The 21,486-nt window shown below is 37.2% G+C and overlaps 1 protein-coding gene across 2 annotated transcripts in view; it reads right to left on the bottom strand.

The window, feature by feature from the left end:
* Positions 1–189: 189 nt before the first annotated feature.
* tafa5l (TAFA chemokine like family member 5, like) overlaps positions 190–21,486 on the bottom strand; it is a 111,188-nt gene continuing 89,891 nt past the window's right edge. Inside the window, exons 4-5 of one of the 2 annotated variants that reach the window (XM_030140027.1) lie at positions 8,231–8,278; positions 190–1,507 (exon numbers count right to left, since the gene is read on the bottom strand). In XM_030140027.1, the coding sequence (XP_029995887.1) occupies positions 8,255–8,278 (24 nt within the window). In that variant the 3' untranslated portion in view covers positions 190–1,507; positions 8,231–8,254. The remainder of the gene's footprint in view (positions 1,508–8,230; positions 8,279–21,486) is intronic. The other variant, XM_030140026.1, reaches the window with a different exon arrangement.

Raw genomic sequence — 21,486 nt, 5'->3', positions numbered from 1 at the left:
CTTTTTGTCCCTTGCCTTTTATTGCCACCCCTTTAGCTTCTATGAGTAACACCCACAGAACATAAAGTACATTATCAGTCAATTATATACATAATTCCAAATATGCTGAGCATCTGAAATCAAAAGCAAAAAGTGCTTCCAGCTGCCCAAAAACACTTCATATCAAAATATAGGCAATTTAGACAAGGATTCTCAAATACATTTAATCACACATGAAACAATTTTAATTACAGAATTTAACTTATGTGACACATTGTACATCTTTCCCCTGGTTTCTATGCATAATATTTCCCCCAATATAAATATCTCTATGTATTAAAGTAAAGACAAGAAAGAAAAGAGAAAAAAAGGCAAACCCAGGAATTGGGTTTGAATCTGTGAAGATTCAAAACAACATCTGTAAAACCACAAATCCTTATTTTGCCAGATGGTGAGCTGTGGTCCGGGAATATCCCAAAAAATATACAAGAGTATGAACGATGCATTGGATATGACTTATTTCACAGTGTATCTCTGGATGTGCACACACACACTTTTTCACGCATGGACAAAGAGCAAATGCAAACATGCGCACACACACACTCATCCACACAAAGTATAGACCATTAAAACAAGCCAAGGGTCCACATCTGCGAAATGCTCTCGGTGGTGTGTACAAGATGTTTGAGGTTCATCGACAAAAAAACTACTCATCTAGTCTATATTGGCACCACATAAAAAAACAAACAAAACAAAAACAAAACATAAGTTATAAGCTAAGTCATCCAAAATGTCCACATTTTACCATTGTGACTTGGATCCATAGGGACAATCAATTCAGTTCTGACTCTTGTCTCTTTCCATTTCACTTTCATGCTGTTTCATGTTGTCTGTCCCATGTGTAGACAGAGGTTTTAGAGGCTGTGGCTTTGTAAAAGTTCCTCCCAGCCAAAATGACAGAAATGTGTTAAAGGCTAGATTCCAATGGACAATATGGGCTGACTCAACCTCAGTAAAGTCACAACTTTTTAGCAGCAAGCTGTCATTAAAGAATCTTGGCTGAAGTACATAATCCTGGATGGCTTCATGGCAGCAATAGTAAAGAAGAAGAACGGGGTGACTTTTGAAAGACCTTCTGATGAGTCTAAATCAAGCTGCAGAGGTACAAAAACTTCAAGGAGCCATCCCCTGCACACATTAATGGTAGCTAACACAAAGAATTAAAAGTGAATGGAGATAAATGTTCCACTGCTGTATTTATGAGCATTCCTCGAAGAGACTTGTTCTCTTTGATGAGTCTTGATGAAGGTGGAGATTCAGTGCCATTTGAGTCACTTTGAGTCTTCTTGCAGTTCTCAAAATGTGTGAAAAAAAGTGCTTCGTTAATGGAAATTTTTTCTTTTTTTTTTTTTTTTTTTGAAAGTGGAGCCTGGTGTAATGTTCGGGATCCTCAATGGTGAATGGACACAATGTTCTGGTGTGGTGATTATTGGCCTCAGTTCCTTTTGTTGGATGGAGGTTAATGAACCTGTCAAAGAATGGAGGAAAAAGACAGTGGTGAGATAAAAGCCAGGAAGCAAAGGAGTTCCTAAAGTTCTTTTTAACCCTTCCCTGGATGCACTCATACAAATCATGCATACAGATCACAAACCGATTTAAGATGACATATCAGCAGCAGCCTTGCTTGGTCTCCCTTTAAGATAAGATAAGGTAAGATAAGACTTTATTTATCCCATTGTGGGGAAATGTCACAGTTAACAACAGCAACATACAACAAGCAAGTGCAGAGAAAAAGACAGGTAGAGAAACCACAAATGAGTGAAAAATGAAAATATAAAGACAAAAAAAAGAAATTTGGTATTTATAAATAAAGAAATTTGACTAAAAACTTAAATATTATTTACATATTTGCATCATGTTTGTACATGCACATGGTGTGATGTGTGTGTGTGTGGGTTACAGTGAACTGTTGTACGTAAAAAAAATAAAATAAAATAAAACATGTCGTTGCCTGAGTTGGAAAAGTGAACTACATCAACCAATCAGATGTGTGGCATCTTGTGACTCCTGATTGTTGTTATAAATAGTTGTATACGGTTTTCTTTAAAAAAAAAAAAAAAAAACTGAGGTATTGCCTGCATTGTAAATAGTTTTATATAATTTTGTTATTTGCTAAATTTGTAAGTTTTCAATTTATATGTTCATTCTGAGTTCTAAAATGGTTCAACATGTTTTTGGTGAAAAATAGGAAAGAATCTAACTTCTTCCTACTCTGATTTCATGTTTTTGTGTGATTTTAAGCTTAGTGTGTTAATACAGTATGTCAAATAATAAAGAAAAAAAATGTAAACACAAATGAGGTTGTGCTGAAAAAAAGATACCAAACAAGGCAAGGTAAACAGTTTTTAATGAGAAATGTAAAGGCAAAATCTAAGGCTCCAACAGTTTCACTTTGTAAAATTTGCTCAAGTGAGGTTTGTGTCTCAATCTGTTTTGTACAAGGAGCTGAATGTTTGTTGATGTTAGCTAACTCTAGTTCTAAACTATCAACTGTCGTGATTGCCTACATCCATCATAATATTCTGTACACTAATTGCTAGTCATTCTTACCTTCGAAATGGAGTTAGATAACATGAACAACTAGATCCAAACACAACACAGACTCCAACACAAAGTTCCTTTAAGCACATCTTACATATTCATCCTTAAAGAAATTAAGCTCACAAAGTGAATGTGGAAAATATAACACCTCAGTGCTAGTCACAATGACTTTTCATGTAAAAAGTATCATTTTAACCCATAAAGACCCAGTGCTACATTTGTGGCAGCTCACAAATTGTTTTTTCTCTTTATTCAACCTGTCGTAAGTGATTTGTCACCATATATTATCCGTCACTCTCTTTTACATTTTTCAGTGTAAGTCATGTATTTTCCTATATTTAAATTTACAGATCATGTAGATGTTCATAAAAGCTCGGAGTAAATTCAAAGATTATTACATCAAAACAGAGAAAACTGCCTTTTCAGCAAATATATCAATAACTGAACATAAACCAAATGTCTCCATCGCTGTCTCCATCGCCTGCCATTTCTCAAACTCCATGGGTTTTACTGGTGAGTCAATGTTGTCGAAGATGACAGTGCTTCCACGTTCACTATGGAGCCTCTGAATGTCTAAATGGGTCATATCTGATGACCATGAAAAGATGACAAACTGCATTTTACACCAATTATTTACATGTATTAATAGAATTAGTGGATCAACAGGTATGAAACATTTTAGATCAACAGATGCTTTTGGTTGCGGGTGGATGTTTGGGTCTTTATTAGTTAACCATTTCATGCATGAATTATGAGAACCTTAGTCAATACTTTTTTCCTGTGTTTTTATTCCTCTTTAGGCATGAAAAAAGCAATGCAATTGAATTTTTTTCTATGAACCTATTTTTCATGGAGTTACAAAAATGTCCACTCAGCTGGACACCATCCATTTAATTTTCAAAGCAAAGAAACATGTATTTAAAACTCATCATCAGAAAGTGATATACTGTGTGAAAACTATGAAATAACAACATTTTTAATGCCTCTAATCTGATGTTTTCTCACATTTTATCATACTCAAATATTAGTTATTACTCATTTCATGGAGATAATATCCTCCTGAGACCCAGGAAATTCACAGTTTTAGGTTTTTTACATTAAAAATTTGTCTTGATTGGAAACTGCATAATGCAACAGTTTTTTCAGATATATTTTAAAAATTATTTTTATTAATTGATTTTTTTAATGGAATATCCTTTGTAATGGACAGTGTTTTTTAAGTTAAACTGTCAAACTTTTGTCCCCTATAGAGGACAAAATGCATTGCTGAATCTCAGGAGGATATGCCAAAAAAACAAAACAACTAAAACTTTTTTAAGAAAACTGTTAATTACGGTCTTATAACAATTAGCAATTAATGTACAGTAAAACATGTTAGTGCAGATCAGGTTTATCAAGAACAGCAAAGTTATAGTAATGGTATGAATTGCAGTGTTTTGGATGATGCATAAGAGTCCACTGTGTTGGCTGATATGGAACTAAAACAACAAAACCCATAAATATACAAGAGAACAGACGTAGAATAACTGTCCACTGTAGGGACCACTATGCATGAAAGGGTTAAATTACACTTTTTTAGAACTAGTAACACTACATATGGACTGTCTTCAGTTTAATGTTCAGGAAACTGCTAATGCATGCCTATCCATTACAACTGCTCATAGAATTAGGGACATAGAGCAAAAGACTGGGTAGTTGACAGCAGTGAAATCTATCCTGGTTTATTGTCTATTTATTCTGTTCTCAATTGTTGTATAATATAGGCAACAGAGGGAACTCCATTTAAAAAGTGTTGAAACTAATGATTAGATTTATATTGGAATTTCTTTGAGGTAAGAGTGATATTCATTATTTATTGACAACTGGTGATTCATATTAAATTTTCTATCTCCATTAATAATTAAGGCTCTGTCCAAACAAGGCCCAAGGCCCAAAGTCCTTTACTTCAGGCCTTTTAAAACTGTCTTCCAAAGTAAAGATTTTCTGGTTTGAGTACTTTTGTGTTGTACAAAATGTATACAAAAATCTTATGTTTTTCTATTGAATGAGGGAAAAATATCAGTTATTATGTGCAATGGCAAATGGACTGAACTTAAATAGTGCATTTTCTACACCTTCATGGTGTCCAAAGCACTTTACAATTCCTCACATTCACCCATTCACACTCATACACCAGCGGGCGGCTGCTGCCATGCAAGGCGCTGCCTGGCCCTACTGGGAGCAATTTAGGGTTCAATGTCAAAGGACACTTCGACATGTAGACAGTCGGAGCCAGGATTCAAACTGCCGACCCACTGGTCACTGGACTACCCGTTGTTCCAACTGAGCCACGGTGGAGTATAATAAATGCAAACTAACTTTGTAGACACCCACATGGACCATTGCCAGTTTTAGGGATTAATCACTTAATGGCATTAAATAATTAGTAAAGAAATGTATTGTAATCTGTTAGAGTTACAGATAGAGTAAGAAAGATATGTAATTACATGACTGTCACTACTCAAAATGTTAGTGATTACTAAAGTATTACATCTGATATTCTTATATCTTACATATTGATTAGGACAGTTGGCCTCACCAGTGTAATCTGACACAAACACTGTTTTGTACTTGAAATTCAACAGTTTTTCTTTCTGAAATGAAAACAGGACAATGATGTTATCGTACACTAATGGTTTGAGTCTATGAATTTGATAGACTAGCAATCAAAAACTTCTGAAATATAGTTAAATTTCCACTATTAATACTTAGATACTTTCATTACATTTTTAACAGTGTGATAAGAACAGTAATTGGTATCTTTCCTAACAGTGGAGGTTGTGGTAATTAACAAATCACAATAAAATAACATCAGCCAATCATATCATTGGTCTCATAGCCCTTCAACATCTGAGCCAATCACCAGCAGCCTGATGCCAACAGCTCGACAAATAGAGAGAGGCTTCTCCTGAAAATGACAGTTTTCTGTGAAGTGCAGAACCTCATTATGTGAATCTAAGTGTGACCTAGAGGCAGATGGTTGCTGTTTACTCTAATTATAGCAATGATCATATAAATACTATGATTATTCGTCCATCAAGTCATTTTGGAAACCATTCAGTAATCAACTAATTTTGGAAGATACAGATATGAATATGTGATTTGTTGGCAGAATAACTCATGAAATGCAACACCATAAAAATACCTAACAAAGTGTGTAAAAAGAGCCCCTGCACCCACTTTTTCCTGCAGGAAGGTTTTTCACAGTAATATAGAGACATCATGCCAGAAATAGACATGGTTCTAAGAGGACTCTATTGCTAACTCAAATACCACCGTCTTTGCACTGCTTCATTTTTAATAAACCTTCCTGTTTGCATATCTCTGACCAAAATATCATAAAGACACACAAAGCAGAACATAAAACCAAGGAGATTGTATCTGATGACGGTCTCTGACCTTGTCTTCTGAAAGTGAACTTGTACAAACTTTCACATTCTGTAAAAGGTTCGTGAGAATACTTAAAAATACATTCCTCTCTCCACATGGAGTACATCTCACCTCCAGTGAAATTCAGCAGTTAATGACTTAATTTCGCCAATCATTTGATTAAGAACCCATTTGAATGATAATAGAACTCTGCCATGAATATGTTATATGGATAAATCCATAAATGTTAATATATAAATGATTCAGGGTGACAGTGGACAAATCTGACACCCTGGACTGCCATTATAAATCATTCAGACACTTAAATATGAGTTGGCAAATCCACACAGAATTGCACAAATTCCCTGGGCTGGCAAATAAATATTTATGACGCCCCCAATTCCCCTTTTCTCCCCGTCCTTAGTAATTGTGCATGATTCATTTTGTTTTCTCAGTGGAAGAGGGAAAATCAATCTTAGAATACTGGCTAGGACACATAAAGCATGCAGATTCCAAATGCCTGTGGTTCTGTGGAATATAAAAGCTTCACACATAGTCTGCCGTGTTCTCTGGAGAGGAATTCACTTAAATCTTCAGTATATTTGAGAGTGTTTTGGATAAAACACAAATGTTTCTGGAAAGTGACATTACCTTGCCAGGATACTCAGTTTAGCTTAAGTTCTACCTGCAAATTATTAATAAAGGTGAAATTTAATGTGTGGGGTGGAAGTCAGCCCAAACCTCAGTGCTCCAGAGATTCCTCACAAGGTCCAATCTGTTTCCCATTTATGAAAGCTAAATGCTTAGAATTAAAATGTAAAATGAAGATTTATTTAACACGGACATAATTACAAGAATTAAAGGTAAATTATAACATTTCTAGAAAGGCATTAAACATATTAGAATATTAACATGCTGCTAATTTATGTCACAGTTTACAAAAAATACAACCCAAGTATCAGCACGGTGTCAGTTACACTAAGATTGGTTTATCACAACCAGTCTTTGTCACATTTCTTGACTACAATCCCTGTACAAACTAACAACTTAGCTCTGACCTCATTTCATTCTTTCTCATTTCTTATCTTATTTGAATAAAATGAATTACAGTATGATTGATAATTATTATTTTCACCTTTGGCATAACTTGAAACATTATCTTTTCCAAAACTCACTGATTTCCAAGTCCACACAGTTTGCCATCCTTTGCAGCTGGCTTTTCAATCGTACTGCATTAAATGTGGTGATAGTGACAGCCCTTTCCGATATTACTGTAATATTTATACATTTGGTTTTCAAGATGCATTTCTATAAGAGGGTGTAGATGGTCAGTCCCTATTAAGTTTAAATGCAGTATTTCATTTCAATGTTTGACAGAATGCAACAAAACGTGACACAAATTTTCAGTTGAACACAAGTATGAACTGTAAATATTTTGGTGGTCAAACATCATATACAGTTACTGATTGAACTTACAGTTCATGTTACAGAGCAGACAAATCTTTGGTGTATGGTTACCATTGCAGTCAGCTAGTCAGAGAAAATCATAAAATTAAGATGTATTACAAAAAAAAAAACCTAAAACCCTAAACCTAAACCCTAAAATCCAAAAGATTCAAGGTTTACGAAGAAATATTCAGGGCTTGAGCCCATATGCCACTCCACCCATCTCCCAGAATTCTGGAAATGTGTTACTCCAACTAAAGTGATTCTTAAAATAAAGCTACCCTTTTAAATTTCTTTGTCAAAAATATCCTTCTATAATATAAAAGAAAATATGACTTTAAATATCCACTCTCTTTGATGTAACCACAGTGGGGACTTTTAGTTAGCATTTTTGTGTATTTCAAAACTTGCAGCATCTCCTATTGAATTTCCTCTTTCTTTTGTTGCAGATACATCAAAGTAACCCTGTGTCCCTGTGTGAGATGGAGGACTCCATTGTGTTTTCTCCAAGTCCTGCATGATCTTAATTTAAGCTCAGAGGTGGGAGCAATACTTGAAAATGCACAGTGAATAGATGCTAATGGCTGATTCACTCCAGGTCTGAGTTTCATTCAACCTGCTTTTGTCCCGCTTACAATACAAAACCAGCCCAAGAAGCAAGTGTGGCCTCTGCGGTTCACCTTGTAGCTCTTGCAAATTATTTTTTTTCAACTGTAATTAAAATGTTTGTCATCGCTTACATGTAGAAAAAATGTTGGCATGCATATTAGAAGAAAATACATCATTAAAAACTTACGTACTTCTTGTTTTCATCGGCTTCCTATGACGGCTCCTTGGGCAAAGGCTGCAAAAGAAAGTAGAAGGTCAGTTTGGCAGAAACATGAGAGCTAGCCTTCACTAGCACTTTATTCAACTCTCCCTAAACACATTGGCCTTGGACACAGAGCAGCATATGTCTATTTAAAAGCACAGATGGCATTCCTTCCAATTATATCTAAGGCAAGATGATGGACGCTGAAGGTTATTTTGTTTCCCCCACCCAGTTTTTATGACCTCTGTGGACACTGCTTCTTTCCTTGCACTGAAGATATGAGGGAGTAATGGCCACCTCATCATTCACGTTAACGAGTGAGGGACCTTTCCTTTATTCCATCACACAGATAGGAACTTTTATCACCTTAGCTCTAAGGAAGTGCAATAAACTGTGTTCCACTTTGCCTCTCTGTGGACAACAACTTCTTGCCTCCTACATTCATCTTAAGGAGAATGCTGTTTTCTTCTTGACTGGAAAACAGCTCCCTTGCCTTCTTAATTTGTGAATGAGCCACTTTTGTGAAGATAATGACTCAGCTAATCATAATCAGGAAGCTAATGGTCTGTTTAGCCAATCAGAGCAGCCAAGGCAAGACGGCTGTCTGGGCAGCGCATTGGCATTCCCGGCTGCCGCTGCTCTGCTCTCAGCTGTGTGCCAGGCTTTCTGCAGCAACAGCAGAGAGTGAGCGAAGCAGACTTTGTATTCTGCTGAGTGTCTTGGTCTGCCGTTGCCATGATCTGTCGCTCTGTCTGTCTGTCAGTTTGCCCAAGCAATTGGTCGGTCGGATGACCGACCGGCGTTGTCAAAGAAATTCAGTCCTGTGAAGAGGCGCTGATCCATCACACCTCTCCGGCAGCATGTCATCTAAATGCTAAGTACTTCCACTGCATCTTTAAATCAAAACAAGAAAAGAAATGAACACGGTGGGGCGAGCGCATGGAAGGAATGAAAGCTTATAAAGGCACAATAGAATCTGCAAGGCAAACCCTTAACTTTTTGATTACATTCATTTTTGAGGGAGAGGAAATGTAGAAAAACTGAACCCTTAGAAATATTTTCTCAAGAAATCCCCTGTTATCCTTTCAAATGTACAAGAAGTAAAGAAAGTTATTCACACACCCACCCTGAAGGTTCTATGAAAGCAAATAGTATGTTGTTGATTCGTTTCCAGAAACTGTCATGGATGTTTCTTGAGCATCTGCCATAATAGACTCCCTTCCTTGTCTTCTCCCCAGCTGTCTCAGTCTGACTCTGTGAGCTATCGATTGGAGGGATTCTTGAAGTCGGAGTGGAGTGCTGAGATGGCAGAAGCGGCTGGCACTATTAACTGCTGTTACTAATTAAAAGGGTAACAAGGTGAATTTGGCCCCCACAGGATGAACAGTGCAGGAGACAGAGCCGGCTGTTTGCCCGTCACGTAAACTGGTGAGCAGTGCTCACTGCCTATGGTATTTACACTGAACAAAAATATAAACGCACCACTTTTGTTTTTGCTCCCATTTTTCATGAGCTGAACTCAAAGATCTAATACTTTTTCTATGTACACAAAAGGCCTATTTCTCTCAAATATTGTTCATAAATTTGTCTAAATCTGTGTAAGTGAGCACTTCTCCTTTGTCCTTTGCTGAGATAATCCATCCACTTCACAGGTGTGGCATATCAAGATGCTGATTAGACAGCAGGATTATTGCACAGGTGTGACTTAGGCTGGCCACAATAAAAGGCCACTCTAAAATGCGCAGTTTTACTGTATTGGGTGGTCCAGGGGGGTCAGAAAACCAGTCAGTATTTGGTGTGACCACCATTTTCCTTGCACAGTCTTCTTCATGAATTCTCTGAAACAGCTTTGGAGATGGCTTGTGGTAGAGAAATGAACATTCAATTCACAGGCAAAAGCTCTGGTGGAGATTCCTGAAGTCAGCATGCCAATTGCATATTCCCTCAAAACTTGTGACATCTGTGGTATTGTGCTGTGTGATAAAACTGCACATTTTGGAGTGGCCTTTTATTGTGGCCAGCCTAAGGCACACCTGTGCAAAAATCCTGCTGTCTAATCAACATCTTGATATGCCACACCTGTGAGGTGGATGGATTATCTCAGCAAAGAAGAAGTGTTCACTAACACAAATTTAGACAGATTTGTGAACAATATTTGAGAGAAATAAACCTTGTGTGTACACAGAAAAAGTTTTAGATCGTTGAGTTCAGCTCATGAAAAATGGGAGCAAAAACAAAAGTGGTGCGTTTATATTTTTGTTCAGTGTACAAGGCAGGAAACCAAGGACATTGAAGACATATTCATCTCCTGCTGGCATTAAGGATGATACAGATTCCCAGATAAGGAGGGAGAGAGAAAGAACAGAGAGAGCACTAATAAGTGCTTTGTTAATTGCTTATGTTGCGGTAAAATTGAAACATTTGGCCCTCGCCTTAGAGCTGGAGGTGCCCCCCATTTCATCATCACTTGTAAACACTGAGTGCTGTGCATACATGATAAATTTTCAATGTGCAAATGAGGTGCAGAGCTTCGATATTTGAGAGTGCCAGTAAAGATTGGCAAAAATATTAACAGATTCAATTAACTTCCCTCCTTATCATCATTAGCATATTTTAGGATTTAAGTATTTTTATGACACAGTATGCCTCACATTAGACAAATAAAATCCACGTATGAAGTAGTATCATAATGCCCACAAATCTTTGCAGCCTGAAGGTAAAGCCACCACAGGACACAACTGGTTTGCACAGAGCTGTGAGCAGAAACTGCATAGCCTGCTGGTGACACTTCAAGCTACACAATTCTCACCCACAGCCCACCCAGCCATAATGGAGACAACCACAGCACCATCACTGCGGTAACTAAGAAATCTCCCTCCAGGGTCTTTGCTAACAAGTGGACACTAAAAGTGATAAGCCAAGCTCCAGCACAGGACTTTGTAAGTTTCACTCCCCGTCATTACCAGCCACTAGCAGCTGCTGTTGTTATTAACCTAACAAGCACAGCGAAAGCCCACTGGAGATCTGGAATGGGTGCTTTATGCCTCCAGTGTGGAGCCTAATGTACAAAGGCATTAGACAAAGAGCCTTTTTAGTGGTCCAAAGGCAACATTAGTTACAAAGCATCTTGCTGTAGTATTTCTAGTGATGCAGCTACAGCAAAACCGAGTGTGCATTGTCTGTCAGGTAGGAGAGCAACAATGCTTTACATTGGAAGAGCAGTGAAGCTGACCTCATTCAAGTTAGTGGGGCATGTACCTCACTAAATATTTTATAACTGGACTTTTTATATTTGCATTTCATCTGATTTTATTAGTATTATTTATCAGTTTATTTTCCTATAATCATCATTAGTACCAACTGATTGATACCAACATTTGTTGCTAGAGTTAACAACTTTTCCGACAACCCTAACAACTTCTTTTTTCAAAATGCAAATGTAGCAACTTTTAAAATTTGTTTGGAAACTTTTAGCAAGTGATTTAACACTAAAACATACAGGTTGTCCTTCTAAATGACATGAAATTATTTTCTTTTTCACAGTCAGACAAACACACCATCTGTCTGCCTAGCTGTAAAAGTCTGTCTCCAACTTATCCACTTTGTTAGTATATTTAGTGATTTCAGACCCCTCTAAAGACTCTTGATCAAAAAACCAACTAGTGACGAATCTATCAACTTTGTCTGGTGTTAGTGGAGACTTTTTGAGACTCTGGCATGAAAGCACATATTGTTTTTTGTCTAAAACAAATCACTGCTCTGAATATAAATCCCTCCATTGCCATTGACAGCGTTCCTTATTGTCTCTTTTTGGTCCATTTAAATTGTTGATGTAGACTGAAAATTTTAAATGTTATGGTTGAAAATGTTCATGTTTTACCATGACTTATTGTGGGCTCCTATGTTAAAAACCAAGCCAAACTGAAGGAAATGAAGCAAAAAATTAAACAAACAAACAAATAAATAAATAACCAAAGTAATTCCTCCAGAGTATCTTTTCTGAGTCACTTTAGCCAGTCCCCAAGCCCAGATAAAGGAGGAGGGTTGGAATTGGGGCGTAAAAAAAAAAGAAAAAAAAAATTGACAGAGGTTCATTTGTAGTTCTAAACATATTTAGGGTGTTTTTATACCCACCTTTTTGTCTCTTCCACAATGTTATTCCTCTATCCTACATTGTTCACTACAACTGCATGCACATTTACAATTATGCAAATTAGGTGATGATATTATTTACAGGGGTGATAGCAAAAAAAAAAAAATCTCAAGCCTGAAAATTTGTCTTCAGGTCAGGTCATGAGGAATAGGTTGTTGGTGGGCAGGTCTGCATAGGAGCACATAAAGAAATCATAGGCTCCTGAGCAATAAGGTCTTGTGGCCCCACAGCCATCCAACTCACACTGAATATATATCATGTAAAGGGGGGTTCGGGGCCCTCCCCCGAGAAAATGTTGAAAATTATAGCACCTAAAGTGCCTTTTCATGCAATTTCAGATGGAAAGTACTTATTTGGGTATTGTGCAAATACAATGCAACTCTGCTCATTAATCCACCACTGGATCAGCATTAGGAAGTATGAGCTGAGCTTTCAATGGTGATGTAATAAAGGTTGGTTTGGGCTTTCACCTCCCTAGAAATAAGAGGTCGGGGCCAAAACAACATTGAACAACTATACTCTATATCTAGAAGAGAGAGAGACAGAGAGAGAGAGAGAGACAGAGAGAGAATATTGACCCCCGTCTTATAAGTGCCTTAAAGAATTTCATTTTCAGTTTTACGTCCATATGGTTTTCGTGTACTAGTGTTGCAGTACACTGCAAACCGCAACCCCACTGCCCCTCTCTTATTTCATCGAGAGAGGGGTAACCCGCTGATCCGTGCATCACTACTACAGACATATCACAACAGATCATAAGGTGGCAATAATACTCCATGTGATACACGCACAGTAGCTCTAGGCTAAGCTCAGCTTCATGCAGTGAAAGTACTTTTTTACTGCTCGTCGAATATTTCAATGTGGGCAAGCATAATGTCCAAAAACAAACACCCCATTGTAAAAATTATCTGCACCAACTGCAATAATACTTTCCATTCATTTCCTCTATCCATGCCCAACGCCATTTATTTTTCAGTCCCCCATGAACCTGTAGGACGTCTTCACCACTCTTCATCTGCTTGCCTTCCATCTCTACAAGCGTCACCACGTACAGTTGGCTGCTCTGAAGATGTTGGCTCCAAACCGGGTTGTTCGTCTCCAAAAGACCCGCCCTCTCTCTACTACTGATTGGCTAGTAGCTGTAATTGGACTTCTTGGGAGCAAAAGCCAGTGGTTGAGAGCAAGAGGTTTATCAAAGCCCTGGTCAGAGCCCTTGATATTGTACTGGCTCTGATCTTTTTGAACGCATGATATATCCTGCATTTCCCCCCCTTGCTGATCGCCACACGCTGGAAATCCGGCATGGTGCCAGAATCCTATCACTCATGTATTTAGCAAATGCTAGCAACTTTTAGGACAGACAATACAATCCTTACTGAGGAGTTGGAAACACTGATAATCATTGCCATATTATGTGTCAGATCTATTCATGTGATTACACCCATACCATCGTTTCCCTATGCCACTGGTTTCTAACAATGCTTGACACGTGTTGCAGACATGTAGAACCTGAGTTACATTCCAGCACATCAGCATACCTCACTCTGCTGCACCAGTATAATTTAATGGTGTGTTGCTGAAGTGGTTAGTAGAGCATCAACCTCCTCCTCATATGTGTAAAAATAAACTATTACTTATACAGGCATGTGAGAGAAGACCTAGTTTGCTTTGTAAGGGTAAGTCGGCTGGTACAAGGTGAAATTGGTATGCACTGTTTTTCCTCCCTGTCTTCTCATTATGACTTGTACCACAGTAAAGGAAATTATGAATATTATGGCACAGACCTGATCAGTTTTACCTTTGCAGTTTACAAAACACTGAATTCAGTTTGATATCTGCATGTCAAGATTTACAGTGAAAGAAAATTACCCTTTATGTAATAAAATAAGTATTCTCAGTCATAGTCAGTTTCATATCTTTTATCCAGATGTATAATGGCAGGATAGTTTTGCTTCACTGAAACATGTGCAGTTTGATCTGACTTTATCATTCTCTTCCATACCATTTCTAACCAATAAAAGGAAGATGATAATTCAACTGAAGTTCTGACTGATGCAAGATAAAGTAAGTGAATACAGTGACGTTTTCTTAAATCGTCTTACACCAAGCTTCCCTCAGAACATCACAGAGTTATTCTTTACACTTTTATTATTTTCTCTAACCAGATGATCTCCTGTAGCTTCTACAATATTCATATTTTTTCTGAAATATATTTTTATCTCCCCCCTATTTTTTCTGATAGGGGGGAGATGCTGCATATTTTCTGCATATTCAAGTTGATCATATATTGATACAGAAACTGAGAAACACATTTGTGCATTCATTGAAACTGCACTAAAACAACAAACCTGATGGTAAAAGACATGTAAACAGGTAGTACTGAGCTGATTAAAGGTGGGTATTTTTAGTTTGGGGATGTCTAATTGTCTTAGTGTGAATGACAGCATACAATATTAATTTCGTATTATATTAGAACTGTGCCGCCAAGATAAAAGGAAAAAAAAAAAACCTCTTGAAGAACAGAAAAAAAAACAAAGAAAAAAAAACACATGGATCATCATATATCTATGTTTTACACATAATGATATGTGAAATCCTGTGGGTCTGGAACATTTTCATGGTGAAATGAGTGAAAGTCATGCATGTGTGCACTTTCACATGATATGTAAGAAACTGTGAAGTGGGTTTCACATGTAATCCCATGTAAGCCCCTAAATTTTACATTAATTTACATTGGTTTCATATTATATCTCATAAATTTCATATAGGTACAATGAAGTAACTTGAACATACATGACTATACACTCCAGAACCAGAAGTAACCAGGGCTACTTGAAAGAACCCCAGTGTCCCACATTTATTTAGATTGTTTCACGTGTAGTATCATAAATTTCATATAGAAATTTATTTCGCCTCACGTTGCACCACAAAAGCACATTTTTTGAGTGTGAAATTCATGTGGTTTTTCAGCACACGCAACACCCATTTGGAGCTGTTTTTTTTTTTTTTTTTGTGCTTTAATTTTGGCTCTGGTTTGATGTTGGCTTTCCCAGGAACATTTAGCTCGCCTTTGGTGAGCTAAATGTTCCATTATGTTCATATGCTAGTTGCTAACTTGGTGTTGGGTAGGAATGTGCAATAGGTTTATCAGAGCTATTCCAATACAAACAATCCACCTGTTGATGGAAACAAGGCTGTTGAGAGCGGTGAGTGAGGATGTGGTCTGAAAAGCAAAAATAATTACACAGAAATGTTTAATGTCTGAGATGAACTACACAACACTACAGAAGTTGTAATTTTGAAAACTGGCAAAGAGAATGATTAGTGCAGCAAGTTGCTTTATATTTTACTGACTATTTGTGAAAGCACATTTTACTGTACTGTGCTGCTATTCATCTCAGGCTGCTTGTTTCCATTCCTTTTGTTGAGTATGAAAATCAATAATCCATCATTATAAACATTAATCTGTCTGTCAAAAGCCTGTGCTGTTCCCTGCATATTATACATTGATGCATAATAACAATGCAGTGTAATAAGTGCATTACTTTACCACTAAAAAACAATCTAACCTTAATAAAAAAAAGAAAAAAAAAAGAATGTAGACTTGATGGGAGGCACGGTTTAAAACCACACAAATTAAAAGTGGTTGCTGAAGTATTTTAGTTGATTTTCATACTATTAAACATAGATGTAACCCAATATCTGCCTGAAATGGAAAAGAATACTGAGGTGTCTGAAGTGCAGCAATGTGCTCTGTAACCATATGTATCAAAAATTGTGAAGAGTGCTGCCCCCTTCATTTAGTGCTGCACGATTAAGCTAATAGCGATGTCAGCCTGTATGATTATATAACCAAAAGAAAAAAAAAAAGAGATGACCAATCAGATTACTTTGTGCAGTTGATAGAAACATGATTACCTGGTGTGCAGACCTGAATCACAAAGCTGGTTTAGCAAACCTAGGAAGTCCCACACTCCACATCACAATATTTCATTGACCACCTCTAGCTTTAATTACAGCACGGATTTGCTACCGCATCCTTTTGACACACACAAAACCTTTTTTGCCTCATTGTCTGGACACAACTTTGCTGAATCTAGACCTGACCAACTGAAGCAACCTTAGATCATAACACTGCCCTCACAGGCTTAAACTGTTGGTACTAGGCATAATAGGTAATCCCTTGCATCACTATTTATGCTCTCTGTCAAACTAATGGTTGAAATGAGACGCTCCTCTCTAGATCAGTTAAAGAACCTATTGAAGCTCAAAGATATTAATTACTACAGTAATTATCCAATGGAAGGATCAGAACTACTTGCAGAACTACTGGACCTGACTATAATTAAAGCCTAGTATTCTGTGAACTTAATGCAGGGCTTAGACAAGTTCTTTTGGTGTGTGAAATAGTTGTAGTTTTATTTTTTCAGTTCAGTGCTGGTTCTATTAACCCATAAAGACCCAAACATCCACCACCACCCAAAAGCATCTACTGATTTAAAATGTTTAATACCTGTTGATCCACTACACATACAGTACAGGCCAAAAGTTTGGACACACCTTCTCATTCTTTGCATTTTCTTTATTTTCATGACTATTTTCATTGTAGATTCTCACTGAAGGCATCAAAACTATGAATGAACACATGTGGAATTATGTACTTAACAAAAAAGTGTGAAATAACTGAAAACATATCTTATATTCTAGTTTCTTCAAAGTAGCCACCCTTAGCTCTGATGACTGTTTTGCACACTCTTGGCATTCTCTTGATGAGCTTCCAGAGGTAGTCACCTGAAATGGTTTCCTAACGGTCTTGAAGAAGTTCCCAGAGATGCTTAGCACTTGTTGGCCCTTTTGCCTTCACTCTGCGGTCCAGCTCACCCCAAACCATCTCGATTGGGTTCAGGTCCGGTGACTGTGGAGGCCAGGTCATCTGGCGCAGCACTCCATCACTCTCCTTCTTGGTCAAATATCCCTCACACAGCATGGAGGTGTGTTTGGGGTCATTGTCCTGTTGAAACATAAATGATGGTCCAACTAAACGCAAACTGGATGGAATGGCATGTCACTTCAGGATGCTGTGGTAGCCATGCTGATTCAGGTTGCCTTCAATCTTGAATAAATCCCCAACAGCGTCACCAGCAAAGCACCCCCACACCATCACACCTCCCCCTCCATGCTTCACGGTGGGAACCAGGCATGTAGCATCCATCCGTTCACCTTTTCTGCGTCACACAAAGACACGGCGGTTGGATCCAAAGATCTCAAATTTGGACTCATCAGACCAAAGCACAGATTTCCACTGGTCTAATGTCCATTCCTTGGGTTTCTTGGCCCAAATAAATCTCTTGTGTTTGTTGCCTCTCCTGAGCAGTGGTTTCCTAGCAGCTATTTGACCATGAAGGCCTGATTCACGCAGTCTCCTCTTAACAGTTGTTGTAGAGATGTGTCTGCTGCTAGAGCTCTGTGTGGTATTCATCTGGTCTCTAATCTGAGCTGCTGTTAATTTGCGATTTCTGAGGCTGGTGACTCAGATGAACTTATCTTCAGCATCAGAGGTGACTCTTGGTCTTCCTTTCCTGGGGCGGTCCTCATGTGAGCCAGTTTCGTTGGAGTGCTTGATGGTTTTTGCGACTGCACCTGGGGACACATTCAAAGTTTTTGAAATTTTCTAGACTGACTGACCTTCATTTCTTAAAGTAATGATGGCCACTCGTTTGTCTTTACTTAGCTGATTGGTTCTCGCCATAATATGCATTCTAACAGTTGTCCAATAGGGCTGTCAGCTGTGCATCAACCTGACTTCTGCACAACACAACTGATGGTCCCAACCCCATCAATAAGGCAAGAAATTCCACTAAGTAACCCTGACAAGGCACAGCTATGAAGTGAAAACCATTTCAGGTGACTACCTCTTGATGCTTATCAAGAGAATGCCAAGGGTGTGCAAGGCAGTCATCAGAGCTAAGGGTGGCTACTTTGAAGAAACTAGAATATAAGAGATGTTTTCAGTTATTTCACACTTTTTTGTTAAGTACATAATTCCACATGTGTTCATTCATAGTTTTGATGCCTTCAGTGAGAATCTACAATGTAAATAGTCATGAAAATAAAGAAAATGTGAAGAATGAGAAGGTGTGTCCAAACTTTTGGCCTGTACTGTACATGTAAATAATTAGGGTAAAATGCAGTTTGTCATCTTTTCATGGTCATCAGATATGACTCATTTGGACATTTAGAGGCTCCATTGTGAACGTGGAAACACAGTCATCTTCTACAACACTGATTCACCAGTAAACCCACAGAGTTTGATAAATGACAGTGGATGGAGACGCTTGTCTTTATGGTCAGTTAATGATCTATTTTTTGGAAAACATCACTTTTGTCTCATTTTTTTCTGATTTGATCTAATAACCTTTAACATCTACATGGTCATTCCTGATTTTCAGTAAAAAATACAAAATGCAGTTGATAATACAATAAATGGTGAAAAATCACTTGGGAAAGACAAAAAATACTAATAATTTGGAAGCTGTGACAAAAATAGTTGTGGGTCTTTAAGGGTTTAAACAATCTGGGAGCTATTAAGAATGAATATAAGAACAAAACAACAAAATCCCATTCAGTTGGTATGTTAGGCTTGTTGTCAAATATTAGAAGATCATGTCCAATGTTTTGGTGCTTTAATCAATCTGTTTTAGAATTTTTTGATGAAACAAGATGCAGATAACGCATTTTTCAACCTCATGTGAACATTTTTGGAATGACCGAAAAAAATAAATAATTGAGACATACAAAATTCTAGATCGTACACACAAATTAGTACATGCAAATTGGGATCTTAGTAGATCTGTCCCTCTGTGTTCAACATAATATACTATGGTGATTTACCTGGCTATGAAGTAAACCACCTTTGCTACCTTGATAACCCTTTAATCCTGTTTTATGATACAGGCTCAAGGAGATAATGAATACCCAAAAGCAGGCTGATGCTGGAAAAAAAGCGGCCTCTCTGCAGGTGATATATGGGATTCAAGTTCAGCATCACTAAGAAGAGAGAGCCACTGTGAAATGCACATTTCAAACTTATCTGTAATATGCAATTTTTTTTCTCTTTTTTGTGCTCTAACTTTATAATATTTGATTATATCCCACTCACAACAATAATAGCATTACTATATTTTCATCAAATCAAGCAGCCCTGAGTTTATTGTATGGCTGTGCAATATGTCAATAATTAATTAATTAATTAATTAATTAATTAATTAATTAATTAATATAAATAAATAAATACATACATACATACACACATACATACATACATACATAAAGGATCATAATGTTTTCCATCATAATGGTCAGAGAATATCCTTGTAATGACTGAAACATTAAGACAGAACATTAACATGGGCCAACATTTTCTCAGCCTGAATAACAGATATATTCATTTACATATTTAAACTATAAGAAAGGAAAGAAAAATCTTCTTTAACAACCTTTGTCGTCATTCATATACAGAAATCTGAAATTACAAATTGTATATGAATGCACCATAATGTCTGTTGGTGCCATAGACCAGGGGCGTCCAATCCTGGTCCTGGACCGCTACTATCCTGCATGTTTTAGACATATCCCTCTTCTAACACACCTGATTCAAATGATAAGCCTATCATCAAGCTCTGCAGAAGCCTGACAACAACTGTCAGGTGTGCTGGAAGAGGGAATCATCTAAACCATGCACGATAGTAGCTCTCAAGGACCAGGATTGGACACCCCTGGCATAGACTATATATAAGAAGTGGATGGAGTTTACTATGACATCACCCAAAGGTTTAGAACTGTTGTTTTGAGTAGTTTGCACTTTGGCCTTCACTATGTTGGCCTTTTGGGATTAGAATTGACTGCAAAGGGTCATGGATAACATTCTTTACAATATTCTTTAAGTATTGTGAAACAAATTAATTTTAGATTCTGGTTAGTGTAAGTTAATCATAACTGCAATTGAGCTGTGGGGGGGGGGCTTTATTCATAAATAAAAGAACCAAAATCTGAAAGTGCATCATACTCATCTGTCAATCAAAGCTTAATATGACAGAGGCAAAAGTCCTCTATTGACCCTAAATTCTTACTAATACAACAATAAATTATAGAAGGACCACCAGAATACTGATTAGAGGGTCCCTTTCAACAATGCGATGCAGGTTTCAGAGTTTATGAGGTGCACCTGAAAGCACCATGAAGTCCCCAATTCTGTATGTGCATGGACCTTTTGTAAATAAAACTAAAATAGAGACAGCAGAGTTCTTTACAACTGATTCTGTCAGACAAGACCTAAGTATGATTCTCCCTCCTCTATCTCCTCTATATGTAGTCTTTTGATATGGATCAAGAGGATAGAGTTGCAAAAAGATGTGGTGTATTTTCCAATTGTTCTGCAATTTTTTTGTCCAATGATTTTGGTGTTTGTAGTTTTAACTTATTTAGCCACATTGCAGTGAAATGGCTAATTTTAAGTCAGTTAGTTGCAGAATTATTGTCATTAATAACTCATATGCTAAGTAACCTTCCAAGATTTACCTGTCAAACAGAACATCCCCCTGCATGGGGTCATTCCTGTGTTTCCTCTGTGATTGGCCATTTGATCTATTCACTTGGACTCAGAAATGGAGCACAAATGTCGAAAGCTTATCACCACCAAATTTGATCCAAGGCCACTATGAACATTACTTTATCACCCAGCGCTAGTTAAGTGTATTTCTTTAACCATTAATATATGTTCTATTGTAGAATTATGGGTACTAATTATGAATTTCCCCCAGGATATCATAAATCATGATTTGTAATACTAGTTAATCAACACATATACAGCATATGAATGTTGTTATACAGCATAGAACGTGTTTGAACCACAAGAATGCCATTATTTCTTGTTGTTATACAGTTATACAGCATTACTCATTTTTATACTCATTTTAAGTTTTTTATACTATACATGATGCATCTGCTCTTTGTATAACCACCGTAATCAACAGTTCCATTTTCTTTTTTTTGTTCGTTTGTTTTTTTTGTCCTATGTTTTGTATTATAT

Source organism: Sphaeramia orbicularis, chromosome 7 (assembly GCF_902148855.1).
Source record: "Sphaeramia orbicularis chromosome 7, fSphaOr1.1, whole genome shotgun sequence".
Taxonomy (NCBI): Eukaryota; Metazoa; Chordata; class Actinopteri; order Kurtiformes; family Apogonidae; genus Sphaeramia; species Sphaeramia orbicularis.
This window is presented reverse-complemented; position numbering and strand designations above follow the sequence as displayed.